Source organism: Apus apus, chromosome 24 (assembly GCF_020740795.1).
Source record: "Apus apus isolate bApuApu2 chromosome 24, bApuApu2.pri.cur, whole genome shotgun sequence".
Taxonomy (NCBI): domain Eukaryota; kingdom Metazoa; phylum Chordata; class Aves; order Apodiformes; family Apodidae; genus Apus; species Apus apus.
In genome coordinates this window covers 6,051,272-6,077,208 of record NC_067305.1, presented here as the reverse complement: position 1 = coordinate 6,077,208, position 25,937 = coordinate 6,051,272, and the positions used below count along the sequence as shown (strand labels likewise).

The window sequence follows — 25,937 nt, the reverse complement described above, 5'->3', positions numbered from 1 at the left end:
TGGCCGTAGGGTGGCAGAGGGGGCGTGGTCATCCCGGAGCCCGCCCCCTCGTTCGTGACCCCGCGCCGTGCTTATAGCGGGCGGCGCGACGCGGTGCTGAGCGCGGGCGGAGATGGCGGCGGGTGCGGAGGCGCCGCGTGGTTTCTTGGTGCTGTTCCTGCTCGGCGAGGTGGCTGCCGGCGTCCTAGGGACAAGTACGGACCAGCAGGGGCCGGGAGGAGGGCTCGGCCGTGGTGGGGGCTCGGGGCGGGCTGGGTGGGACCGCTGGGGGGAGGCGGCGCTGAGGCGGCCGTGCGGGGTGCATGGGGGGGGCTTGGGGGGGGCTTCGGGGCGGGTGGGCTCCGTGGGGGGCACGTGATGGAGCCCCGGGGCAGCCCGGTGGTATCTGAGTGGGAGCCCCGGGGGGGTCCGTGGGGGGCCCTGAGGCGGCCCAGCGGGGGGTTCCTGTGCGGAGGTTCCCGTGCGGGGGCTGTGAGGCTCTTGGAGGGGGTGGCGGAGCGGGGCCGGGGCCGAGCGGGCGGCGGCGCGGGCTCCCTGCGGCGAGGCACGTCGCTCGGCGGGCGGAGCCGGGGCGGGGGGGCCCCCACACCCCCGCGGGGCCGGGGGAGCGGCTTCGCTCGGTGTTCGCGCTGAGGGGTCGGTGGACACGCTGGAGCTCGGGACTCGGGACCCCTTAGCGTGGACGCTGAGCCCCCGTCCACCGGTGTCCTGCGGTCTGCCCCGGTGTTCCCCGCAGCCGCTTCTGGGCTTATGAGGAGTCAGATCTCTGGGCTTTAAGACCTTAAAGATGTTCACATGGTGCTTAGATTGATAATCCGCTAATGAGAAACAACGCCAGCTTTTGGGCTCCGACTATTTGTGATGTGGGGTTGGAAGGCTGGGAATTAAGAGTACTTAGGAGCACAGCCCCAAACCAGCTCTGATGTTTCATTTTCGTGGTTCTTGGGCATCAAAGCAGCCTGGGTTGGTGTGTTCAGAGCCACAGGTGAGCAGGCTGCCTTGGCAAGCACAGCGGTGTTTTGCCCGGAGGACTCGGCAGCCTGATTCCGACCTGATGCTGATGGTGAAGGCTCGGTTTTATCGGGAGGTTCTGACTGTTGGGTGTATCAGAGACTAAAAAAGTGTGTAGCTTGTTTGTGGTACCGGACTGACTTCAGTCTGCTAGAGTCAGACTCAGAGGTGGAAGCAAGAGTGGGAGGTTTCTGAAAAACCCCGAGCTGGTGATTGAAGTGTCTGCTGAAATATTTCATTGCGGCACAGTGGAGTTTTAATACCGTGGAACAGGAAGGCAGGGAGAGCTTTCTCCTGGGCTCCACACCTAGGGCAGAACGGGGGTTTCAGGATCTCACCCGAAGCTGCTGGTGTCGGGTGCTTCCCGAGCGCTTCTCCAAGGGATTGACAGAGTGAGACGCAGAGGAGGCTGTTTCTATCCTGGGTCTGAAATCCTCGGCAGGAATTGGTGCCCCGTGGTTGTGTAACGCTCGTGTCCTGCCCCGGCTGCGGGGTGGGTGGGGCGGGGGGTTCTTGGCCAGCACAGTGCGGGGCTGGAAAAGTGGGGGGGGTCCTAAACTTCTCACCAGGGCTTAGGTTTGTCTTTCTGGAGCAGACTCCATGGGAGATGGTCCGTTCTCCCCGCAGCGTCCCAGCTCCTACCACGCAGAAAAGCGGCTGGAGCGTGGATCGGTGCGTGCGTGGAGGGGCAGTGCTGGCTGGAACAGCCTTTGAGCTGCCCGTGCATTGGCTGCCGGGTTGTGTGAGCCTTAGGGGGAGAGTTGATTTTATAACTGCTGGTCAACACGGCAAGAAGTCTTGGAACCTCATGTGCCCACTTTCGAGGCCAAGAAGCAAAGGTCGCGGCAGGGAGGGGCGAGCCCGGGGCCGGTGCCCGCCGGGCCGCGCGGGGCAGACCCCGCTGGCCGCAGGACTCCTCCCTGTGCCCGCGGGAAGAGCTTGTTTTCCGTCTGAAGGTGATTCAGGATAACGTTATCTGGGCTCCCTGGCCTCCAGCGCTGTCCCGATCCGTCAGACACCGCCCTGCCCCGGGGGGAGCGTCCAGCTCAGCGCTGTGAAGCTCTCGGTGGTGTGAACCGGTCAGAGCCCGGGGAGCACAGCCCGGGGAGCACAGCCCGGGGAGCACAGCCCCGGGAGCACAGCCCCGGCTGCCGGTGATCGCCTGGCCCGGTGGGTGTTGGCAGCAGAGGGAGGGGGTGTTAATCCTATCCGAATGCAAATAGGACTTGCTGTTGTTGGTGCTTGCTGAAGCTTTTTAGCCTGTCTGAACTGCATGAAGTGCCCTCTAACTCGGAGCAAATAACCTTGCAACAGCTTATTTTGTCAGCATACAATGATCGCCTTGTATCTGTAAAGAAAGCCTTGATCTTTAGTAGCTCCCATTAAACCAGGCTGCAGTTAAAATGGGACAGGCTTCTACAAGTGCTGTAGTCATCCTGTGGATTTTTCAAAATGAGTTGGTTGAGAGTGTTTAATCACAGGCCTGTGGTGTAAAAAAACCCGTTTGGCACACAGGTCAGTTCTAGAAGTGGCACTCTGTGTATGAGAGTTGCTTACAGCTGCTGCCCCTGTACATCCCCTGGGACTCCCACCACCCCCCATTAAAAAAAAAAATCTGTTAAAGAAGATAATTCTGGTGTTTCTGGTACAACTCTGTCATCCAGAGTCACTTGCAAACTTTCAGGCCTCTGCAGAGTGGCTCAATGGTGCGTTTCTGAACACAACTGGCAGGCCAGCAGCTGGTGTGTGAAATGGCAGCAGGGGTTTTGGCCCGAGGTTACTCTTGGCTCTGTTCTAAGGTGTCTCAGTTCTCAGTATCAGCCTTCTGAGGGTGTCTCATATGAGGGTCCAGTCTCTCCTTCCTAATCCAAGCATGTTTGTTTTTCCAGACTTGTAATGCTTTAGTATGTAAAACTAACTTTTCCTTTGAGAAATGTGTAATTGATTTATTTAGGGCTCTGAAACTTACCCTGCAGATTCACTTGTGTTTTTCTTGAGTTTGTGCAAACTTGGTTTTACAACACTGGTTTGTTTCTACATTCACAAAAATGAGCCATAGGGTTTCCTATTAAAACCTCCTCAGGCATTCAGAAAACTTGCTCCCAAACCCACCTCCCCTGTGCCTGTAGGTCATGGTACACATATGGAGGGTTGTATATAAAATCCTGAGTTTTAAGTCCTTTGTGTGAGCTGGTTCCCTGGGATGCCCCAAGCCCACAACGTGTCACAAGCTTAACAATTTCTTCTTAAATCTGACTGAGGCTGAGTCACGTAAGTAACCTTGACCTGCCAGTGATGTCTTTTCCTGCAGCAGAGCTCTGGAGCCTCCCTTCCTGCCCCTCCAGAAGGGGCTCCTGGGGCCTGATCTTCTCTGCTGCTTTGAGCAGGCTCTGGTCACTTGCTCCTGGGGGTGGCTGATGGCCATGGCTGGGCTGCCCCTGGCCAGTGGCCCCAGGATGATGGAGCTGCAGCTTTCTGCAGCCTGGAGGCTCAGGGATCTCCCTTTGGACCTTCCAGCTTTGAGCACTGAGCCCCCTGGCCTCTGACTGTCAGAGCAGGTTGAAAAATACCATCGTTCTAGCCTGCAGCTGCTTCTGCTTTTAATCTTTATTACCCATTCACCTCTGCAGACTTATCATGCCTGAAATGAAAAGTCTGATTTTGCTGTTTGTGTGACAACAAGTGTTACATTTCCTCACCTGGCTTGCAACATCTTGCAGACTGGAAGGCATTCCTCCCCAAAAAAAGCAATTACCTCAATATTGTGTGAAGATGTTTGCCCTGAAGGCAGGTGCTGCTGTGGGTCTCTTGGGGCAGTGGCAAACACGCTGTGCTGGTTGGGGTGCTCTGGCTTTGCAGCAGAGTCTCAGGGAGTGTTTGTTGGCTGGAAATGCAACAATCCAAAATAACAGCCCTGTCTGAGCTGGGCAGAGTGTGGAGGGGGGGAGAGGGAAGATCACACTGATCAGAGGATTGTTTGTGGCCTCTCCTCAATGGCTGATTTTTATTTTTTTTTTTCTTTGCTTGTAGAGGGTGAATTCTTGCTTTGCACTAACACTTTGCACTAATACCTCTTCAACTCATAGCTGGTTTTATAAAGTCACCGCTGTCTCAAAAGAGACTGACTCAGGACAGCGTGGAGTTGTACTGCGAGGCGATTGGCAATCCCATCCCTGAGATCCAGTGGTGGTTTGAGGGAAACGAGCCCAATGAGACCTATGCTCAGCTCTGGGATGGCGCACGGCAGGACCGTGTCAAAATCAACGCCACCTACAACCTGCACTCCACCAGCACCATCTCCATCGCAAACCTCACGAGCGACGACTCGGGCATGTATGAGTGCCGGGCCAGCAACGACCCCGACCGCAACCACTTGTCGAAGAGCCCCAAAGTCAAGTGGATCCGTTCCCAGGCAAACGTTTTTGTCATTGAACGTGAGTGGCCACACTGAGGCCTTGGCACTTGCTCAGACACCAGTGTCTTGAGTTTCCTGCCATGTTCACCCCTGCACCCATGTCCTGTGGCTCCTGAAAGCTCCCCTCACCCTCCCACCCCAGCTGTAGAACCGAGAGACTCCCACCCTCTGTTATCTCCCCCACCACCTGTGACTTGACCCAAAATGGTCCTGCTCAAAAAGGGTTGTGGCTTCCCAACCAAAATGCCCTCCGGGAATCCTGCGCCTTTTCCGGAGCCAAAGACCTGGAACCTCCTGCTTATTCCCAAGAGCCTTCAAGTCCTGGTGCTGGCTTGTAGAATTGAGTCTTGACTCTGCAGTAGACTCTACCCTAACCACCACTGACAAACCAGCCCTTCCTTGCAGCTCGTGCAGCTCCTGCTCTTGCCAACAGTCCTGCTTTAAGCTTGCCTTCCTGCTAGAGATCCAAGCTGTGGGGAGCAAAACCTGCTTTGAGTTTCCCGAGATGCAACCATTTTTGAAAAGGCCGTGTCTGCGTGACACTGAGTGTGCTGTAGTGGCTTGTTCGTGGGAGTGACCAGGTCCTCTCTGGAGCCAAGCTCTGGAGCTTCCTTGAGTCGGAGACCTGGGCCATGGTGAGGGAATTTAATGTCCTGCTAAGATCTGACTGTGAATCCTGAGTGTAGCAGAGCAGCCTGGCAGTCTTCCCAGCATAAAAGTGCTAGGGAATACAGAACTACAGCAGAACCTTGTTCCAGTGGGATTTGGGTAGGATGAAAAACAAAATACCTTTCAGCCCTGTGCAAAAAATCTTCTTCCAGGAGACTATGGGGAGAAGGGGCAGGAACTGTAGGGGCACCAAGTGGTGCTGCCAAGGGCAGCGGTTTCCTTGGGCTGCCCCTGCACGTAGAAACACCTGAGTCATCTTATCTTGCATAATTTACTGCTGCTTGGCACATGGAGGCCTGAGACCTTTTGGAGTCAGGGTTCCGTGTGTTCTCCCTGGAGTAAATCTAACCCTTGGGCTGCATCAGATGTTGCCCATGTTGCTTGCACAGGTCTTGGTTGCTGCCCCTTGCAGCAGAGAGTCCATTGTGGCACCTGGAGGTGTCTGAACCTGCTCAGGCTCTGGGGGTGTTGGCACCGCCAGTGCTGAGGTGGCTCAGGAAGCAGAGCTGAGCTGGGACAACTGCCCTTCACAGCAGGACCTTCCCATTGAGCACTGGGCTCTGTGGGGCTGCAGGGGCAGCAGAGGCTCAGGACTGCCCTGAACTGCCCAGAGCACCCAGCAGTGACCCTGCCCAGGAGGGAGCAGCTGCAGGGGCAGCTCTGCTCATGACTGAGTGCAGTCAGGCACCTGCTTTTGGAGCCTCTCCTCTATTGGTACCATCAGATGTGGTAGGAAACTGCAAAGGTAAGTGAGAGTTACGATAGAAACAAGGAGCTGTGGGGTTTGGTGACTGTGTTAGAGGTTCTTGGGCAGGCAGGTGACCTCTGAAATACTACTTGTTAACTTGAGTTGATTTATTTGTGCAGGTCCAGACATCAAGGTTCATGTAAATTATGTTTCTGGGAAGCTGATCCTCTCCTGCAACATGAGTGCACCATACCCTGCCATCGAGGGCCACGAGTGGATGCGTGGAGACAAGGTCCTTCAAGCAGACACGGAGACAAATGCTTTCACCAGTTACATGTGAGTGTCAGGGGCAAGGCAAGATAAGGATCTGAACATAGGGGATAGGTCTTCCACCCAGTGCAGCTGAGGTTTCCATCAGCTGAGCCAAAGCTGAGTGCTTGTGTCCTTGCTGAAGGTGTAGGGTTTTGGGAGAGCTTTGAGGGACGCTGCTCTGGCCAGGATGCCAACTCCCTGCATCCCAGAGGCCACGTGTGGAACAAGAGGCTCCACTGAGTGTAGTCTCTGCCTCTGGGTTTTATGTACCTTTCCAAAGTCCAGCCATTCTTCCCAAACAAGCTGGGAAGTTGCCTGCAGGTTGTGGTCAGTGCTGGGGAAGGGCTTGCAGGGTGTAGCTGAGCAGAAGTGGGGATACCAGCCGTATTGTAACAGTGCAGTGAGCTTTCCTTTCTGATTACAGTCAGGCCTGGCTGGCACTGACCCAGCAGCTGTAGAGGCATCATGTCCTTTTGTGTGGCAGTGCCGACGTGCCTGTCTCCCCATAGCAACAGGGAGCTGAACAAGGATTAAAGTATTTATAACCCAGCCTCCCTCGCGTGACCTCAATTCCTTAGCTGAGTGGTTTTTGGAAGTGGGAAGTGCCATGCACAGCAGAACTGACAAACAGCCTGTTGTCCCAGTGCAGCCACGGGACTGAAACTTTGCTTGTCCCTTCCCTCCAGTGGGTATTACTGAGCTGCAGAATGAGATGTTTGTTGTGGTGCAGCATAATCCACTAAATCCCATTGCAGCTGCTTTACACAAAGGAAAATGGGAGAGTTCTCCCTATGCTTGGATGATTCCAGAGTGGCCCAGCCAGGGTGTTCCTCTGCCACTGCTTTGCCATGAGTTTCAGTGGGCTTTCCTATGTGGGAAGGGTAGTCTTCCTCCTGAGCTCCTTGCCTGTCTCCAGAGATGACCTGCAGGACTGATGGGGTGTGTGGCCACATCTTGGGCTGTGCTGACCAGAGAGCTCTCTTGCTGCCCTCCAGATCCTGCTAGGTTTGCTCTGCAGGGTGTGGTTTGTTTTTTTTTTAATAGGCCAGGGGTTGTTGTGGAGTTGACCACTCCTGAAGCATGTGTAATGCCCTGCACCTGGTGCAGAGCTGTCCTGGTGCTCCTGCTCCCTTAGTCGGTCCCACCTAACAGTCTGGGTCTTCAGTTCATTCCTACTGTAAAGACCCTGATGGCAAGAATTCCTTGGCTTAGGGAGTGAAAGCTGAAGGATTCAGAACACAAGGTCTGGGTGATCTCTGCCATGACAGACCTGTGGAATGTCTTTTGCTTTGCCTGGTGTGGAGAGTTGGGCTGCAGGGGGTGCAGTGTAAATACTGGCACTGTAATGGGAGAATCTGCCTGTTGCTGATGACTGTAGATGTTTCTGTGGGCCTGGAGTTTGGTGTCTGTGCTGAATGCTCATCTGACATCCTGGTTTTTGGTAGGATTGAGGGGAAGATGGAGGAGCACTCTGGTGTCTATGAATGTGTCTACAAAACGAACCCAGTGATTAAAGGACAAGTGAATATTTCAGGTAACTTCATGTGTTTACTTCTGGGTCCCAGGAGGGGAGTGGGAAAGTTGTGGTCTCCTGAACACTCTGCTTTGGTATCTTTCCAGCTTCTTGAAAGGCTGCTTCTAGCCCTTATTAGCAGAGTTGCAGGACTCTGTGGGTTGCTGCCGGAGTGCTCCATGGGGCAGCTGCACTTCGCCAGGCAGCTGAAGTGTCTGCAGGGTCAGCCCTTTGGCCTTGCATTAAATCAGCCTTTTGCTGTGGGCATCTTCCCACAAGAGTGATGGGAGAGGGGTAACGCCTGGTGGGCAAACCTGTCTGAGCTGTTCTCCAGCAACTTGTCATGCTCTGAAAATGCCAAAAAGCTGGGCAAGGGAGGGGAACAGAGATCTTCACCTTGTTATGATGAAGTGTCTTATTTTTCTCTGGCTGTAGTTTCACCCCAAGTGATGGCATACAAGAAGTCTGAGCATGGGAATGAGGGGGACACAGGTGTGCTGACCTGCAAGAATCCCTCTTTCCCCCCTGTCAACTCCTGGGTCTGGTACAAAAATGGTCAAGAGGTAAGTGTTGTGGTGTTTGATGCTCTTTTCTCCCATCCTGCCTCCCAGCCAGGAGGTGGAGGACCTGGTCCCATCAGAACTGGCCATGTCAGAGTAGCCTCCTCAGTGCCATGGCCAGGAGGGCTCCTGTGGTGGCAGGACCATGCTGGTGGGTGAGCAGCTCCCTCCTGCCAGCACTGCCTGCAGGGCTGTGTCTTTCTCCTCCCCAAGCCCATCGTCAATGGTTCTGGGCGATACATCATCAAGTCCAGTGGCAACAAGACGGAGCTTCGCATCCTGAAGCTGAGCATCGAGGAGGACACGGGTGACTACCACTGCAATGCCACCAACTCCCAGGGCTTTGGGGGTGCCACCGTGAACCTGCGCGTGCGCAGCCGCCTGGCAGCGCTCTGGCCCTTCCTGGGTATCGTGGCAGAAGTCCTCGTGCTTGTCACCATCATCTTCATCTATGAGAAGAGGAGGAAGCCAGATGAGGTTCTTGATGGTAAGAGGTGCCTTGGGGTTAAACTATGCTGGGGAGAACAGGTAACTTGTAGGGTGCAGGCAAAATGTTCTTGTAGAGAACTTGGAGTTCCCTTTGTTGGTTGGGTGTTAATTAAAGGGCTCCTTCTCAGGGCACTTCTTGTAAAACCAGGGTAGCCTTTACCAGGCTATGCTAGCTATGAAGTTGCAAATAGTTGCAGTGTTTCTGGCACTCGTTCAGTGAACTGTGCTTTGGATCTGGGGTGAGGTAAGATTCAGGTGGGTCAGCCTGACCCTTTGTCTCACCAGTTCCTCTGCACTTTGCTCAAGTGCTTCATGCCAGTGTCTGCACGACTGGGATGTCTTTGGCAGTTAACATTCTGGAGAAGCTGATTTGTGAACGGGTAGTAGAGCTGCTCTGGTGCTGCAGAACCAGGGGCCTGTGTCAGTTTCTTCATGAGACCAAGCTGGGCTTAATTCAGGTTCAGTTCATGGATCTGTTTTGGGTCCTGAGATGCACACATCCTGACTCCCAGGGACTTCCTTAGAGCCTTGTGTTATCTTTAATCTGTGCTGGAAATATCAGCTCCTCCCTTTCCTTATCAGTGAGAATCTGCATTGTGTTAGCCCTGCTGACCCTGCCTTATCTGATCCAGTTAACAATGAAGTGTAAACCCTTGGGATCCTTCCTGCTGGGTCAGGCCCCTCAGCCCTCTGCTAGGGAACAGCATGAAATATCCCTCCCTGATACAGGGCTGGAGTTCTGCTCAGGACTGGCTTACAAGCAGATGTGTTGCCCTCTGACGCCCTAGGCTGGAAGGCAGATGTCATCTTCAGGATGTTGTAGCTGCATCATCCAGTGAAACAACTGTGGCCTGTGTGTGCTGAGGGATCAGACTGGTCCAGATCATGTGGACTGCTGACTTGTCAGAGCTTGGCAGATACTGACAGGGTGTGTGATCTGAAGTGTCCTGATGCTCTTGGCCAGAGCTCTAAAGCTCAGGTTCTCAAGTGCTTGGGGATGAGATCAGTGTCACTCCTGCCTGATGGACAGTTTTACACTTTCCTGGTGTAAAGTAGCTATCTGTCCCTAAAAGTCTTGGTAGCTTTGCCCCTCTTGAGAGGAGGCAACAGTGAGGCACTGCTGAGCCAGCTCAGGGAAACGCTGCTCCTCATGGAATGTGGCTGGGAATTGGCTGCTCCCAGTTACCTGGGATGGGGAGAGTCTGTGCTTGGTGCTGTGTCCTTGCTGGTGTTACCTTTCCACTCTTCCTTCTCTGCTGCTGGGTCCCACCTCAAATGGTAAGTAGAAGATGGTTCCAGCTGTGTTTCTGCATCTGTCCTCTCACCAGCTGCTTGCAGATCTGGGGTGCCCAGGGCAGTCCCAGTGCTTAGAGCGTGGCCCCTGCTGCTCGGTGCCATTTATGGGGAGCTGGGACTGCAGAAGAGATGGTGGGGACCCTCTTGTTGGAAGGTGGCAGATTGCAAGGAGCTGGTGAGAGGCCCAGTGCTTGACACGTGTTGTCAGAGATGTTTCCTTAGCTGTGCTTCTCAGTCTAGCAAGAATGTGCAGTGTGTTTATTGTGGTTTTACAGAATGTGTGTGGGGGGGAGGAAGGGTGTCCTGCTGCTGGTGCTTGAAGCCTCATTCCCAAAACATCCTGTTTGGATTCCCCTTCACTTGCTGGTGGATGCTGTGCTCAGGTCTGGGAGCTGCTGGGTTAGTGCTGAAGGGGAAGAGCTGCAGGGAGATCAGTGGGGGCTGCCCTGTGGTGGGTTGAGGGCTCTTGCCCCCTTCCAGTGCAGGAGGTGGGCAGAGTGGCTGGAATGCTGAGGGGCCAGTGGGAAACGGATGTTACCAGTCAGAGCTGCTGCAGAGACTGTCTGGACACTTCCCTGTGATTTCTTCTCCTGTGGCCTCCTGGGGTATTGGGGTGTGCCTTGGGGTTAAGGAGGTGCCAGAGCTGACCTCTGAGCAGTGGGGGTGGCAGTGGGGGCTCTGTCACCCTGCCAGCCCAGCGTGCCCTGTGCCAACAGGAGCCACTGTGTAACAGGAGCTTATGCCTAAGTTTGTGCCTTGTTGAAACTCAGAGAAGCAGCAGCTTAGAGCTCATGCAGGGGGTGGTGGTGGGGTGGGAGGTAGCCCCCTGCTCTGCTGGTGAAACAGGAGCCCTGAGGTGACCTTTTGGGTTCGGGCCTGAGGAGGCAGCAGTATCTAGTTTATCCAGTAACCTGCCTGGAATGACAGGCCCCTCAGTTTTAAGAGGTGGCAGAGATTACTTCTTACATGCTCTTCCCTGACACTGTTTGTTCTTTCTTTCTTTCCCTGCTGTCCTCAACATGAAGATGATGATGGAGGCTCTGCACCACTGTAAGTTCCTTGCTGTTCCCTATGTAGCCAGATTTCTACTAGCCAGTCACATCCCTCCAGGGGACCCTGCTCTGGATATAAAAAACATAGCTGGTGTGGGAATAACACCCTCACTTGCTGGACAGGAGCTTCCCTCCACAGGTCATTTAATGTGCCCTGTGTGTAACCCACACCCCTGGGGATGGCACCAGTGCCCCCAAAGCTGACTCTGCTCTGGTACCTCTTCTCTTGCCTTATCTTGACCACCTGTTTGAACCTAAATTGCAGTAGGGCAGGGTGGGGCTTTGTGCTGTTTATTTCCTCACTGCCTCTCTTACTTTCCCAGGAAAAGCAATGCCACAAACCACAAGGACAAGAACGTCCGCCAGAGAAATGCAAACTAAGCTGGGGCCAGGTGAGAGCAGCTCCAGGGCTGGGCTGACCCTGCAGGCTGGGGGCTCTGGTGGGCCTGAGGGGCCAGGCAGCTGGATCATCTAATGGGCTTTTCTTTCTCTCCTGCCAGGTGAAGTGTAGATGAAGAACTTATCTGGATAATTATTTTTTCTTTTAATTTTTTGGTAAGATAGCACCATGAAATATTCTAGTGCGTCCTTGCTTCACTTTCTAAAGGAACTTAAGTTGTAGAATCTAAAATACACTTTTTTAAAAAAAAGAGTTGTGGGAGGGTTTTTCTACCTGTAAGTGTAAATCCCTTGTTTATGGTAGTCTAGGTCACTGGCTGTCTCTGTCCTCAGTTTCTTCATGTTGGAACAGAGGGGGTGGGAGAGAGTAGAGCTTCTCTCCCTCCCCTCTGGAAGGAAGGGGGTGTGCTGGGTAGGGCCACTCAACTGCCCCCCTGTCCCCACCTCGGCATCTGAGGCCACGCAAGGGGCTGTGAATGACAGACCTGACCACACTGTGGTGTGTGTGGTTCCTTGTGCTGCTGCTCTGCAAGTGGCTGGCACAGCCTGTGTCCCAGCAGGTCTGTTGCCCTGCCCTGTTTGTGTGGGTTGGGGAGAAGCTGCTCTGGTGATGTCTGGGGGTGACTTCATCTCACTGGAGGGCTTTGGAAGGTGGTTCTGTGTCGTTCCCAGTGCATCACCTGGAGCAAGGTTGTATGGAAGTGACGTGTCCCACAGCCACTTGGCCAGGGCCACCAGGCACATCTGGTGTGGCTCTGGGGGAGGCAAGAGCAAAGGGCTTTTCTTTGGCATGTGCTGCTGCACCTGGAGCTGTGAGCAGGGCCAGCCTGAGGTGGGTGGGAGCCCCTCAACTCCCTGAGAGCTGCTGCAGGCTCCTCTTCACCAGACAGCGAGGAGGCAGCATTAGAGCTGGGTGCTGGATAACATGGATTAACATGTTTCTGGGTTGTATCTTCAGTTGCTGCCATGGGGGATGAAGCAGAGTGCAGGGGCTGCAGTGCTGGGTGCAGTTTGACACTGTGTTCTTGTGCTTGAGCCATCGTGATGTTTGCATTACATAGAAGCCTGAGAGCAGACAATGCTCAGTGGGGTCTAATACCTTTATTGCTGGGTAGCATTGAGCTGTTCCATCTGTTAACACACTTCACAAATAAAAAAGATTCCTCTCTCTTTTTTTCCATTGCTGTGTGGACTCTGCTCTCTGCCCCCTGGACCCCTGGCTCTCTTGACCTGCTGACTCATGTCTTGCTCCTGGGGCTGTGGAACACGGTGCTGTGGCTGCAGCTCAGTGCCAGCTCTGGCTGTGCTCTGATCATTGGGTGTTTACAGCCTGAGAGCTGTTCCAGCTTCTGCAAAGGGAGAGGAGCAGGGTCCTGCTCTGCAGAGCCCAGCCCCGTGTTGGGCTCTGAGCTGCCTGTGTTTGTTTGGGGATGAATGTCACCTCACCTGGCTTCATAGCTCCTTTTGTGGCTGTGGGGCCAAGGATCAGCCTTGGGAGCCCTTGCAGAACATGCTGCTGGTGTGTTTACCATGCTCCTCTAAGCTGTTGTTTTTCTTCCTCCCTGTTCTTTCCGGGGGCGGGGTGGGGAGAGTAAAGGTGTGAGGCCTTTGTGTGCCTTGTGCTCCCCACAGGGAGAACATGGCTGGAGGTGGGGGGGATGCCCTTTTCCTGCTGGCCAACCCTGGGGCCGAGCTCCCTGTGCTGCCGGCGCTGCAGCCCCTGGGGCTGGAGAAGGGCCCCGTCCTCCTGAGCCCTGCAAGCGCCTGAGCTGTGGCCCTGCAGCCTCACCCTGTAGCCAAAACACTTCTTCCTGCCCGGGAAGGCTAATTGGGGAGAGTGGCTCTTAATGGCAGGGCGGGGCCCGGAGAGCCGCTGGCTGCAGTGTGGTGGCAGGGCTGGGGCCAGGTCCCTGTGTCTGTGCCACCGAGCGGGCAGCCTGGCCCTGCGGCACGTAAGGGGTGACGCGAGGCCGCCACAGCCCCGTGCTCGCTGCTGTCCTGGTGAAAAATCAATGCATGGCTTAATTTGCTTGATGAGGATTATGGGTCCTGCCTGACCCGGCTCCGGGGCCACAGCACAAAGCGCCGCTTGTGCCCCTTTTGTTTGTCAGGGCTGACGCGGGGAGGGACACCGGGAGCTGGGGAGGGATGAGCAGCTTCGTGCTGCTCCCTGCGGGAGGGCGGTGGAGCCCCGGGCTGCTGCGTATGGGGATGGTGGGAACGGGCTTCTCCCGTGGATGGGGCTCCAGGCACCCCCACTCAGCCTCCCCACACCTTGGGTTGAGCCCTGAGCTGCCGCCCTGCTTGGCTCCCGTCCTGCTTGACTCCCGTGTCTTCATCCACCGGCTCCGGTTGACCGACCCACCGTGTCGGCTCGCTGGGGGCTTCTCCCGGACGGGGGGAGGCTGGTGGGGGCTGCGCGGTGCTCGGATGGGTCTGTTTGCAGTGTGAAGCCAAAGGGTGATTTGTTTCAGGGTGTGCCTGAGCTGGCCCGGAGCTTAGTTCCGAGGCGCCCTCCCCCCTGGGGCTCTGCAGGGCCCGCGGCTGCCGCTGCCCCCCCGGGCACAGCAGCGCTGGCTCCAGCCGCGGCCGCGGTCCCGGTCCCGTTGTGCTTCCGCGCTGCGGGCGGCAGATGGTGCCACCGGCCGCACGCGGCACCGCGACCCAGGACATGCAGCACGGTGACCTGGGCCGGGCCTTGCCGTGCCCTGGGCCCGTGTCCCGGTGCAGCCGGGGCTGCAAGAGCCGCACGAGGCCGGGGGATCTGTGCCTGTGTCCGGCCACTGAAAGCGCTGGGGGCTCAGCCGGCCCCCGCGCTCCGGCGTGCTGCAGCGCCCCGGAGCCACAGCGGGAAGGGGCAGGAGCTGCTGGTCCCGCCGGCCTGTTCCCACCTGGTTCCATGGACCTGTTCCTGGCTGGTCCCGCTGGCTTGTTCCAGCCCTCAGAGCCTTGGGCCCGGCTGCGTCTGGCGCAGGTGCCATGGCCGCCTTGCGGTGTCCAGCTGCGGTTTGTCAGCGCGAGTTATTTCTGGGACACGCAGGAGCAGCCCTGTCCGGGCTGCCAGTCCCGGGACGCCAGTTCTTGGCCCCCATCCCTGTGCCCACCCTGGGAGCTCCTCTCAGGGCAGGGGCGCTCGGCCCCGGGGCGAGGGGAGGGGATGGGGCTGGCAGCGGCTCCCGGGGCGGCGGGAGGGCGAAGCCTCGTCTTCCTGCTCTGCACGGAAGACTCCGTGCCCGGCGGGGTCCGTTCCTGGCCCGGGTTTGGGCTCGGGCCTGCCGGGGCGCGACCTGCCCGGCGGGGCCGGTGCACCGGTGCTGCGGGGGCTGCGCTGCCGGGCCTGGGGCGGAGCGGGGCGAGCGCGGGCTGTGCCGGCGGGGGGAGCTCGCCGAGCAGCCCGGTGCCCGCCCCCGGCCCGCCCCGTGCCCGCCCCCAGCCCGCCTGGGTTCCGCCCTCCCGCTGCCCGCCCCCGCCGCACCGGCCCCACTCTGCCGCCGGTGGCCTCGGCGGCGGCAGCGACAGGATGCGGACGGGCCGCGGCGCGGCGGGGGCGGGCGGGGAGGCGGCGGCCGAGGAGGAGGCGGCCGATGCAGCCAAGCGCGGCGGAGCGGCGGCGGGGCGGGCGCGGGGCCGCGGCGGGAAGGGGTCCCCGAACGGTGAGTGCCGGCGGGGGGAGCCGCCGCGCAGCCCCGGCCCGGAGACCCCCCGCGAGCCCAAGGTCTCCTTCTCCTGCGGCGGCGGCGGCGCGTCCCCCGCCGGGGCGAAGGCAGCCGAGGAAGGCGCGGGCGAGGATGCGGGCGAGGAGGCCCGCGGCAGCCAGGCCAGCTTCATGCAGCGGCAGTTCGGGGCGATGCTCCAGCCCGGCGTCAACAAGTTCTCGCTGCGGATGTTCGGCTCCCAGAAGGCGGTGGAGCGGGAGCAGGAGCGTGTCAAGTCGGCGGGGGCCTGGATCATCCACCCCTACAGCGACTTCAGGTGAGACCCGGCGGGCGGGGGGCGAGGGCTGCGGCAGGACCCCGCGGGGCTCCACGTCCGACTGCACCCCAGTTGGCTGGAGCATCCTGGGGGGCTGGAGCATCACAGGGGGCTGGGGCATCCCGGGAGATGGAGCATCCCGTGGATGGAGCATGACTGGTGTCCGTGCGCGGGGACGGGAGTGAGCGGGAAGGGGAGGCCGAGCCGTGCCGGGCCGGGCCGTGCCGTGCCCTGCGAGAGGGCACCTTGAGCTGTGCTGGAGGTGGCAGCGCGGACGCTGCTGTGCGCAGGGAGGGGCTGGCGGCCGGGCATCCCCCTCCCCAGCCGAGCAGCAGTCGGTGTGGGGATGCCCAGAGCCCTCTGCTTGGATCAGGGGGTGCCAGGGCAAGGACATCCCCTCGTCCTTCCTGGGGCCCCAGGACGGCTTGGCCCAGCACAGACCCTCTGGAGCCCCACTGAGCTTTGGGTCTGCCGCTAAACCTCCCTGGGGAAGGTGTCTTCCCCCTCCCCCCTAGAAAGGGCTGGGGGTTTGGGCTGGAGGGCATCTGGGCTGGGGGATGTGCTGCTCTCTCCACTGATGGGCAGAGCTCTGTGTAGGCTCCCCTTCCCCTATGGAGGCCTGATCCTGCCCCTAAGATTCAGGGAGCTTGAGGAGGGATTCATCTCCCTCCAAAGAGGACGAGAGTCCCCAGTCCAGCCTGTGTGGCTTCCAGACAGGGAATCTGCAGCTCCATCTTCATTCCACCCGTGGAGCCCTGGGGGAGCCCAGAAGCAGGGAATGCCTCCTGGCTCGTGTGAAGGCCACTGGGAGGGATGTACAGCTTCCCCAGCTGGGGCAGGCACATGGCCACGGGGGCTGCATGGCTCAGATCCTTCTGCCATGGCAGGCCTGCCCAGCCATCAGGGCCCCTGGTCCAGCAGCCTTGGAAGGGGCCAGGGGGGAGCAAAGGGCCCAGCTCCAAGTTGTTCTGCTGCTGTTCAGGTGTGGGAGGCTCAAGGGGGGGAGTTGCTGGGTGCCAGTGTGAGGGAGGCCACTGAGCTAGACCCCAGGACTGAGTCACTAGCACTGATGTGTCTCCACTGGCATGGTGGTCCTCAGGGCAGGTGGGGGTAGCCATGAGCAATAGGGTCTGCCCTTTTGGATGGGATTGGACCAAAGACCAGGGCTTGCACCTCCCTTGTATGCCACTCCTGGGCTGATCTGGCATCTTCCAGAGGAGCAGCTGGAGGCCCTCAGCCTCCTCCCAGGCTGACCTCCCACACAGGGGCTCTTGTGCCCTCATGGCACAGGTTCTCATTGGGAATAATCCCATTGGGCTGATTCTTCAGAGCCTGCTCCTTGGCTCACTGGCTGTGGTGAGGAGTGGCTGCACCATGTGGCCATCACTGGTCCTGGGGCAGAGGAAACTCTGCCATTCTTGGGCAGCTGCTGTGGTACCAGGTGCCAGGCAGATCCCCAGCACTGGGGCTGGCGAGCTGGGGATCTCTGGTCCTCTGCAGGCATGGGATGTTGGGGGAGACTGGGAGCATAGTACCAGCCTGCCCCCCCCCCCCCGCCCCCCACCATGACTGCGCTGGGTCTGGAGCCTGCCCCACTCCTGCAGCTGTCTCCGAGGTGGCAGAGCCACGGTGCTACCGGGAGCAGGGTCTCCCTGTGGTGAGCCCGCAGTGGGAGCGACTCCTCGAAGGCTTCCCCGGGGTGCAGCAGTGTCGCTCCCCAGGCGGGCGCTGGGGTGACCTTGGGGCCGTCCTGCCCCGCGCTGGTTCCATCCCTCCCGAAGCCGCGATCGAGGCTCGAAGCCCATTGGGGAAGAGCCGCTGCCGGTGATTTTGATGCTGCAAGTGGCGTAGGAGAGTTCCCTGCCCGGGGGGGAGGAGCTGCAGGCAGAGCCGCGGCATCATCTGGATCTACAAACGTGCACACACAGGATCAGCTCAGGGCAGGGCTGAGGAGAAGCCCCCCCTCGGTCTGTGTGTGCTGAGGATGTGTGTCCATCTATTCCACATTGGTCCTGGCTTTAAAAAGTGTATTTAGTAATTATAATGGCGAATGAACGTAGCCGTGTTTGCCCTGCAAAGCCCATTTCCCCATCTTAAGATAAAATAATTACTCATCTGCATATATGACATCATTTAATAATCAGAGTCATTTAGAGATCCTGTCTCCTCATGGATGCAGCACTGTGATTGTTCCTGCAAAATTCAGGGGCAGACTTGCTTCAGGAATGAAAGTTGCTATTTGCATAAATATTGAATTATTAGGAAGCTGCCTGGCTGGCTGGTTGAGATCAGGAGCTGTAAATCTGATAAAGGAACCTTGTAAATTGTGCACTGAAGTGGATGGTGTGGAGCAGAGCCCCCTCATTTAGGGTGGGGTTCTCAGGTGTCAGACCTGGGGGTGATGGGAGCCGCTGCTCGGTCACTGGGGAGGAAAGGCTGTAACCATCTTGGGAGACTGGGAGAGTCTGGCTCCTTCAGAAGTTTGCAATGCCTTGATCCCCCCTTCCCTCCCCAGGGGTCCCCAGGGTAACAGGCTTCTCCAGGGGTCAGAAGCACCAGTCATTTGTCTCAACTGGCTGTACTGGGATGCTGGGCCGGGGCAGCGTGTTGGCGCTGGACCTCACCACCCGTGGCTCTGGCAAACTTCTGCTGGTGGCTTCTTAACCCACTTCTGGGAGCGACCTCGTTTGTAGACTATGAGTCTTTGGTGTGAGTTTGCAAAGCACCGATCCTGCACTGATCCTGTGCTGCGCCTACACTGCTCCCTGGGGTCTTAGGGGCAGGAGCATGGGGGGCCCCTGGGACGTGCTGCGGGGCAGTGCGGGGACTCGGTGCCGACTGGGCTCCTGGCCAGGGCCTGCGGGCCAGCAGTGCTGTGCCAGGCTGTGGGCAGGTGAGGAGGGCAGCAGCCCCTGCTCCAGAGGCTTTCAGCGTCTTCTGTTGCCATTGCTGTCACTCAACTGGGTCAGGAGTCGGAAAGGGGTGCTGAGGATCCTAATTAATCTGTTTTTAGATATTTTTAGTAGCCTGGATTGGATCTTTTTCTCTATGCACACACTGCCCTCTGAGGAAGAGAGCACTGGCATCACACCCGGGTCCCCAAAGAGACTGAGCAGTCAGTCGTGTATTTTGGAGGGGGAACAGGAGCAGTTTATCTTTCTCAGCAGCCCAAATTCTGCCCTGGCTCAGCCAGTTTGCACAGGGATTTGAGCCTGAGCAGCGCTGTGCCCAGCTGCTGTGGTTATTTAATCTCGCTCTTCACAGCCCTGCATGGCTGATGCCCACGGGACCAGTGTTGTGCAGCGGGAGCTGCTGGGGGTTTGCAGGACAGACCCAGCCAGAGCCCTGGCCCCAGCCCTGGCTCTGCTGCATCTCCAGGGGCTCCTGCATGTGGCTGGACCCAGGAGTCCAGCAGGGCCGACCATGGCCTCCCTGACTGTGGGGGTCCTGGAGCTGCTCGGTGTTGGAGGCCAGAGCTCACCCATGGGGAAGCAGAGGGAGCACATCCTACTCCTCCCTGCTAGCGAGGGTACCCTGCAGATGGCCCTGGGTGTGAAGTCATCGTTGTGCAGAAGTGACATCACTCATGGTTGTCACGGCAACACCTCACATGGGGAAGGTGTCATTGGAGAAAGGTCAGGAGCTGGGATGCTCGGCTCCTTCTGGTCCTGCGCTAATCTGTGTGAGGGGGATGGATCCAGCCCAGCTCCCGTTCTTGTGTGGGGGGGTTCCTCCACACCCCTTGTTCCCCCACACCTGGCAGTGTGACCAGGGCACAGGTGCCCCCTCCCACTCAGCCTGCAGCTCCTAGGGGCTCCTGCCTGGGGCAGGTGGGGTGAGCTGAGCAGGGGAGTGTGTGTGCAAGGGTCCTGCGGGGCACTGAGAGCAACTGCCCCCCAGGTGAGGGCCAGGGCTGGGAGCAGGTGGAGACTGAGGGGCCGGGGTCCCTCCGCCATCCTCCTGGGACGGGGCTGCTGTGACCTTGCAGGCGCTTGGAAAGGTCATGGGGGGACCAGGAGAAAGGAGGAGGTGAGGCAGGTGGAGCCGTGCAGCCCAGGGGCTGCGTCCGAGCGGGGCTGCGGGCTCCGCCGGCTCCAGCTGCAGCTCTACGTGCTCAGCTGCACCGGAGCCGCCGCGGCTCCTTCCCTGCGGCCGCGCTGCCGGTCCCGGCGTGCAGCTCCCCCCACGCGCATCCCGGGACCGGGGCCGCAGCCTCCTCCAGGGGGGTCCAGGGGGGGCTCGGCTGTCCCCGGGGATGGTGTCACCCCATATCGGGTCCCATCGCTAGGATTGGGGAGGGGGCTGCTTCCGGAGCAGCAGGGGGCAGGGGCTGCCTATGGAGAGCTCGATGACCCCACCACAGCGGCAGTTTGGGGTTTGGGGGGGTCCCCAGCCCATGGGCTGACCCCAGGTCATCTTGGTGGGTGGGTCTCTCCACTGCTGCCTGTCTCGTTGGTCTCCCTTTCACCCTGGGACCTGCCAGGCTCTGAGGGCTCCAGGCAGACCCGTGGCCAAGCCAGCACAGCAGGATGAGTCCCCCCCACGGCATCCAGTCCCTGGTCCCACCCTGTCCAGCCCTGTTTCACCTGGGGACTGACGGCAGGGTCATCCCTGGGGTTGTTTTGAGGCTGGGAGGGAGCAGGATGTGGTCCCTGGGGCAAGAAGAGGGGTGTCTGGGGCCAAGGTAGTGTGAGAGTAGCAGCACCCTGGCAGTGCGGGCGCCCTTGGGCAGCATGCGCTGGTGGGGTCCCCTCGACACGGGGCTCTGGTGACAGCCTCCCGGGTCCTCTCCCTCCTCAGGTTTTACTGGGATTTCACGATGCTGCTCTTCATGGTGGGCAACCTGATTATCATTCCTGTGGGCATCACCTTCTTCAAGGAGGAGACCACGGCACCCTGGATTGTGTTCAATGTGGTCTCTGACACCTTCTTCCTGATGGACTTGGTGCTGAACTTCCGGACAGGAATTGTCATTGAGGACAACACAGAAATCATCCTGGACCCTGAGAGGATAAAGAAGAAGTACCTCAAGACCTGGTTTGTGGTGGACTTTGTCTCCTCCATCCCTGTGGACTACGTCTTCCTCATTGTGGAGAAGGGCATAGACTCAGAGGTGTACAAGACAGCCCGTGCCCTCCGCATTGTCCGCTTCACCAAGATCCTCAGCCTCCTACGGCTCCTGCGCCTTTCCCGGCTCATCCGCTACATCCACCAGTGGGAGGAGGTGAGGGTCCTGTGGGGCACAACCCAGGCTGGGCCCCTCCTCCAGCAGCAGGACTGGTCAGAGAGCGGGAGCTGGGAGGGTGGCAGGGTTGGGGCTGCCCCAGGAGCTGGTGGGTTGGATGGGGTCTGCAGGGCTGGTGGGCAACTGGGACCCTCCCTGGACCACAGGTCCCCAGGGCAGGATTCTGGGTGCTGCCTGGGCTGCCAGGTGTCGTGCCTTTGTGCTGGGACATGGCGTGCTCAGCTCCGGGGAGTGGGCTGGTGCTTCCGGGCAGCTCGGCTGTGCAGGTGCTCGCTGCAGCGGTGCCTTTGGTCCCTCCTCCTCCTCTTCCTCCTCCTGCTCTGCTGCTGCTGTCTGTCCCCAGGCTGGTGGGGGCACATGTGGCTCTTGGCTGGGTGTCCCCCCATCCAGGCTCTGGCAGCAGGGCTGCAGAGACCCACAGTGTGGCCTGGGCATCCCTCTGTGCCCCCTGCCCTTCTCCCACACCTGCCTCTGGGGCTGTGCTCTGTTGTAGGATCATCCCACACCTCCTGCAACTCCCTCTCCCAAAGTGTCACCCCCTGTTCCCTGCCCTGTCCCTTTCCCTGCCAGGGCCCTGTCTCTGCATCCTTTTCACTTTCAGATGGGACTTAGCAGGGAGAGCCCTGGGGACAAGTTAAACCTTCGCGTGGCTGTGCAGATTATCCTGGTAATCACATCCACTCACGGGTCACGGGCGGGGAGCACGGCCCGATCCTGCCGGGACCTCACCTGCTCTCGAGTTGCAGAGGTCAGGGCTGGCGGATCTTGCTGCAGCATCTCTGGGGTGGCCAGCTGTGCCACATTTTTGCCCCCAACAGAGGCGGGGCCAGGGCTGCTCCTGCCTGTCCTTACCCTGGCTGCCCTTTCCCCAGCCCTTTATGCTCCCCAGTTCCCTCCCCATCCCATTGCTCCATCTCTGCCTTGTCCTGCCCACACCGTGTGCCCAGGGCCAGCAGCACTAGAACCTGGGCTGGGGCAGGGGAGGGGACACTGTACAGTTGTCCTTGCCATGCCCTTGGCCTTGCCGTGCTCTTGTCGTGTAGCCACTCCAAGTGATTGCTGTTGGGCTCCAGCCTTGGCTCTGCAGTGGAGGGGTGCTGGGGATTTCACTGAAGGGAGTTAATTTCCTATTTATTTTTTTCCCCCCCTTGAATTCACCTTTTCTGGACCTTAAAAATATTAAAGGAAAAGAAGCAAGTCCTCAGCCTGTGTCTCTGTTTGCAGCCAGGAACACCTGGGAACACGGGCAGGGAAGCCCCGAGTGCCTCCCTCAGCTGAGGCAGGTGCCCCGAGCGAGGCCAGGCAGCAGGGGACAGTCCTTGTGCTAACCCTTGGCCATCCCATCCTATCCCACAGATTTTCCACATGACCTACGACCTGGCCAGCGCAGTGATGAGGATCATCAACCTCATTGGCATGATGCTGCTGCTCTGCCACTGGGATGGCTGCCTCCAGTTCCTCGTGCCCATGCTGCAGGACTTCCCCAAGAACTGCTGGGTCTCCATCAATGGGATGGTGGTGAGTGCCAGCCGTGACCTGCAGTGCCCCCCAGCCCCATCCATCCCATGGCCTCTGACCCCCCTCTGCCCACCCCAGGCCACGCCAGCCCCACACTGGCTGGTGTTGTGGTGCCCATGATGCGCAGGGTCCCCACTTGGGCTGCAGATGTTCCCCATGCCAAGGTCTCCCGGTGCAGTGGATCAATCCGGGTGGGAGGAAACTGCTGCCCCCACTGTCTGCCCCATCCCCTGCTGCCTTCTCCTGCTCATTAGCAAAAAAGCTGTTATTAATAAATAATGGGCCACGTTTCTAATTGCTCCCTCTCAGCCCTGCAGCCTGCTACAAATGGCTTTTTTCCATCCGTTGGTCTCATCCTGTTCTGCTGGTGTTTCCATCTACCTGCTTGGCTTCCTCCCCTTCTTCTCCTCCCCAGCTCCCACTCCTTCCTGGCTGTTTCACTCCTGGGGGGGGGGAAGCTGGGACTTCATGTGAGGCCGGGCTGGGGGGTTCCTGCCCATCCGACCAGGGGGCTGAGCACTGCTGCTGTCCCTCTGGCTGCAGAATGACTCCTGGAGTGAGCTCTACTCCTTCGCCCTCTTCAAGTCCATGAGCCACATGCTCTGCATCGGCTACGGGAAGCAGGCGCCTGAGAGCATGACGGACATCTGGCTGACGATGCTGAGCATGATTGTGGGGGCCACCTGCTACGCCATGTTCATCGGCCACGCCACTGCCCTCATCCAGTCACTGGACTCCTCCCGGCGCCAGTACCAGGAGAAGGTAGGACTGATGTGGATGGGGACAGCAGGGGAGGAGACCAGAACCCACCCATCGGGCAGGGAGGTGGGTGGATCCTGTGGGTGCTGACACCACCTCTCCCACAGTACAAGCAGGTGGAGCAGTACATGTCCTTCCACAAGCTGCCAGCTGACTTCCGCCAGAAGATCCATGACTACTATGAGCACCGCTACCAGGGCAAGATGTTCGACGAGGACAGTATCCTGGGGGAGCTCAATGAGCCCCTGCGTGAGGTACGGGCCCCAGGACACTGTGGTGAGAATGGGGATCCCCAACCCCCCCAGCCCCCTGCAGTGAGGGTCTCCCTGCTCTCGCAGCGCCTGTGCATGGGGTTGAGCACCTCTTGCTATGGCTTTGCAGCTCCAAGTGTGTGTCCGTGCACAATCGTGACTGCGTGCTGGGGTGCCTGTGTGTGCTGACACCGCCATGTCCCTGCCTCCTGGTCCCTCACCTCCTCCCCCTGCAGGAAATTGTGAACTTCAACTGCCGCAAGCTGGTGGCCTCGATGCCACTGTTCGCCAACGCAGATCCCAACTTCGTCACGGCGATGCTCACCAAGCTGAAGTTTGAGGTGTTCCAGCCGGGCGACTACATCATCCGTGAGGGCACCATCGGCAAGAAGATGTACTTCATCCAGCACGGTGTGGTCAGCATCCTCACCAAGGGCAACAAGGAGATGAAACTCTCTGATGGCTCCTACTTTGGAGGTGAGTGCTGAGGGGCCTGAGCCTGTCTTTCCTCCCAGGGTCTGCGAGAGGCACTGGGACCCCTGCACAGTCCTGGGGCTCCCACCCCTCCATGACCCTCACCACTTGCTCCTGGCCTGGCCCCATTTCCTGTCCTCGCTGGTGGTGTTTTGACTTTGGCCCTGCTGTGTCCCCTGCAGAAATCTGCCTGCTGACCCGCGGCCGGCGCACGGCCAGCGTCCGGGCTGACACCTACTGCCGCCTCTACTCTCTCTCCGTGGACAACTTCAACGAGGTGCTGGAGGAGTACCCCATGATGAGACGGGCCTTTGAGACTGTGGCCATCGACCGCCTTGACCGCATCGGTAGCACATGGGGGACTCGGGGGGAGCCTGGGAGGGGGCTCCCTTGGCAGTGTGGCCAGCCATGGCTGGGGTGGGGGTCCCAGGAGAACCCTCAGTGCGGGGTTTCATGGTGCTACCCCTCCCCTCCCTGTAGGAAAGAAGAACTCAATCCTGCTCCACAAAGTGCAGCACGACCTCAACTCGGGCGTCTTCAACAACCAGGAGAACGAGATCATCCAGGAGATCGTCAAGTACGACCGGGAGATGGTGCAGCAGGCGGAGCTGCAGCAGCACACGGCCATGTACAGCCCCGTCCAGCCCCAGGTCACCTCCGCCATCGCCACCCTCCAGCAAGCCGTCGCCATGAGCTTCTGCCCACAGATGGCCAGCCCGCTGGTGGGCTCCATGGCCCTGGGCTCGCCCCGCATGATGCGCCGCTTGCAGTACGCCCAGGCCGTGCCCAGCCCCTTCGCCGTCTCCCCCGTCTTGCTGCAGCAGAGCCCCCCGCAGCAGCCGCAGCCCCCTGTGCCCCACGCCAACCCCTCACCCTCGCAGGAACAGACACAGCCCACGGCCCTGCCCGCCTCCACCAGCGCCTTCACCACTGCCGCTGCCAGCCCGCCGTCCCAAAGCCCCCTGGCCAGCCGGACGTTCGCCTACGGGGGCTCGCCAGGGCTGGGGTCGCAGCTCTCGCTGGGGCAGCAGCCAGCCCCTCCCTCGCCCCAGCGCCTGGCCGCCCACAAGAGCACGCAGGCGCTGCACACCAGCAGCCTCAGCCAGGATTCGCGGCCGCTCTCAGCCTCGCAGCCCTCGCTGCCCCACGGGCTGGTGGCCGGCAGCACCCAGAGCCCCCCGGCCTCGGCCCGCGAGTCATGCGCCTCCATCGGGGGGGGCCCGGCCGCCTCGCCAGGCCCTGGGCCCCCGGCTGGCCTGCGGGCTCAGGTGCCCTCTCGGGGAGTCCCAGCCCACCCGGCACCAGCGGGCGCGGTGCACGGGGGGCCACCCGCGCTGCCGCAGGACTCGGCGGCTGCCCACAAGGATTCGGCAGCCAGCACCCCCGACACGGACCCGGCCAAGGCCAGGCTGTCTTCCAACTTGTGACCTCTGCACCAGGCGCTGGGACAAGCGCATCGGAGGGGGCTGCGACCACCCCTCCCCGGGTGCCTCCCCCTGCCACCCACCTGCCCCACTCCCTGGCGTTGCCCCCCCCAGAGCTGGGCAGCTGTCGGGTGGGTATGGGGTCCCAGTGCCCCCCCAACATGGTGGGGGCTGGACTCAGCCCCCTCGGCTTTGATGCCACTGACCAAAGTCTGGCCCCATCTCCCACTCCCCACGGTGAAGCTCTGCTGCCCCCCCCAGTTGCCCCATAGAAGCCACAGCTGCATCACCCTCGTGATCAACTCTGTGTATGATATATAGATATATATGCATATGCCCTGAGTACATCCCTGTTTGTGCATCTGCAGGACACCTCCCCGGGACTTTAGGCACACTGTCCTGTCCCGGTGCCTGTGCGTGTCCCTGCCTCCCCTCCCACCGCCCCACGGCGAGGGGTGACAGTCCAGAACTGGAGGTAAGTTGGGGCAGGGGGTCTGAGGGACAGTCACCCTGTGCTTGCAAGCCCCCCACGCACAGGCCATCCCCCAGGGCTGGGGACAACACAGCCCCGTGTCCCCATAGTCACTGTTAGGACAGAGACAGACACTGGAGCCTGAGACCTGGGCCCTGGGGTGCCCCATGGGGGGGTCCAGGCTGGGGAGGGCAGGCACTGCATGTGTGTGTGCACACTCACAGGTGCACACGTGTGTGTGCCTCTGCCCAGTGCTCCAGAGCCTTCCACAGTGAATGTACCACCCCGAGGGGCCACACACCCCCAACCCCCGGCGGGACACCCCCACTCCCAGGTCACCTTCCATCCAGCTCCTCCTGTGCAATAAACATCAGCGACTGACAGAGCTCTCCACGTCTCTGCTTCTCCTTTGCCACCA

The 25,937-nt window shown here is 59.5% G+C and overlaps 2 protein-coding genes across 3 annotated transcripts; both read left to right on the top strand.

The window, feature by feature from the left end:
• The first annotated feature begins 77 nt into the window (after window positions 1-77).
• BSG (basigin (Ok blood group)) lies at window positions 78-12,584 on the top strand. Of its 2 annotated transcripts, XM_051639681.1 has the most exons (9): window positions 85-194; window positions 4,098-4,445; window positions 5,963-6,119; window positions 7,541-7,629; window positions 8,044-8,171; window positions 8,382-8,655; window positions 10,979-11,003; window positions 11,329-11,397; window positions 11,506-12,584. In XM_051639681.1, the coding sequence occupies exons 1-8, from the start codon at window positions 113-115 to the stop codon at window positions 11,384-11,386; spliced, it is 1,161 nt and encodes a 386-aa protein (XP_051495641.1). In that variant the 5' UTR covers window positions 85-112; the 3' UTR covers window positions 11,387-11,397; window positions 11,506-12,584. The 2 variants fall into 2 exon arrangements, with proteins under 2 accessions (XP_051495640.1, XP_051495641.1); XM_051639680.1 differs by lacking the exon at window positions 4,098-4,445 and having other exon boundaries at window positions 78-194.
• A 2,320-nt stretch (window positions 12,585-14,904) lies between these two features.
• On the top strand, window positions 14,905-25,905 carry HCN2 (hyperpolarization activated cyclic nucleotide gated potassium and sodium channel 2). The gene is made up of 8 exons (XM_051639855.1): window positions 14,905-15,376; window positions 20,177-20,600; window positions 21,978-22,139; window positions 22,683-22,901; window positions 23,006-23,152; window positions 23,386-23,626; window positions 23,806-23,970; window positions 24,104-25,905. The coding sequence occupies exons 1-8, from the start codon at window positions 14,925-14,927 to the stop codon at window positions 25,048-25,050; spliced, it is 2,757 nt and encodes a 918-aa protein (XP_051495815.1). The 5' UTR covers window positions 14,905-14,924; the 3' UTR covers window positions 25,051-25,905.
• The last annotated feature ends 32 nt before the right edge of the window (window positions 25,906-25,937 follow it).

What these genes read in the sequence shown, in the direction of transcription:
- HCN2 (XM_051639855.1), top strand. Translation starts at nt 14,925, where the DNA reads ATGCGGACGGGCCGCGGCGCGGCGGGGGCGGGCGGGGAGGCGGCGGCC. An exon ending in CACCCCTACAGCGACTTCAG is followed by an intron (nt 15,377 to 20,176) that starts GTGAGACCCGGC and finishes CTCCCTCCTCAG; the next exon opens with GTTTTACTGGGATTTCACGA. An exon ending in ACATCCACCAGTGGGAGGAG is followed by an intron (nt 20,601 to 21,977) that starts GTGAGGGTCCTG and finishes CCTATCCCACAG; the next exon opens with ATTTTCCACATGACCTACGA.
- BSG (XM_051639681.1), top strand. Translation starts at nt 113, where the DNA reads ATGGCGGCGGGTGCGGAGGCGCCGCGTGGTTTCTTGGTGCTGTTCCTG. An exon ending in AATGCTTTCACCAGTTACAT is followed by an intron (nt 6,120 to 7,540) that starts GTGAGTGTCAGG and finishes GGTTTTTGGTAG; the next exon opens with GATTGAGGGGAAGATGGAGG. An exon ending in AGGACAAGTGAATATTTCAG is followed by an intron (nt 7,630 to 8,043) that starts GTAACTTCATGT and finishes CTCTGGCTGTAG; the next exon opens with TTTCACCCCAAGTGATGGCA.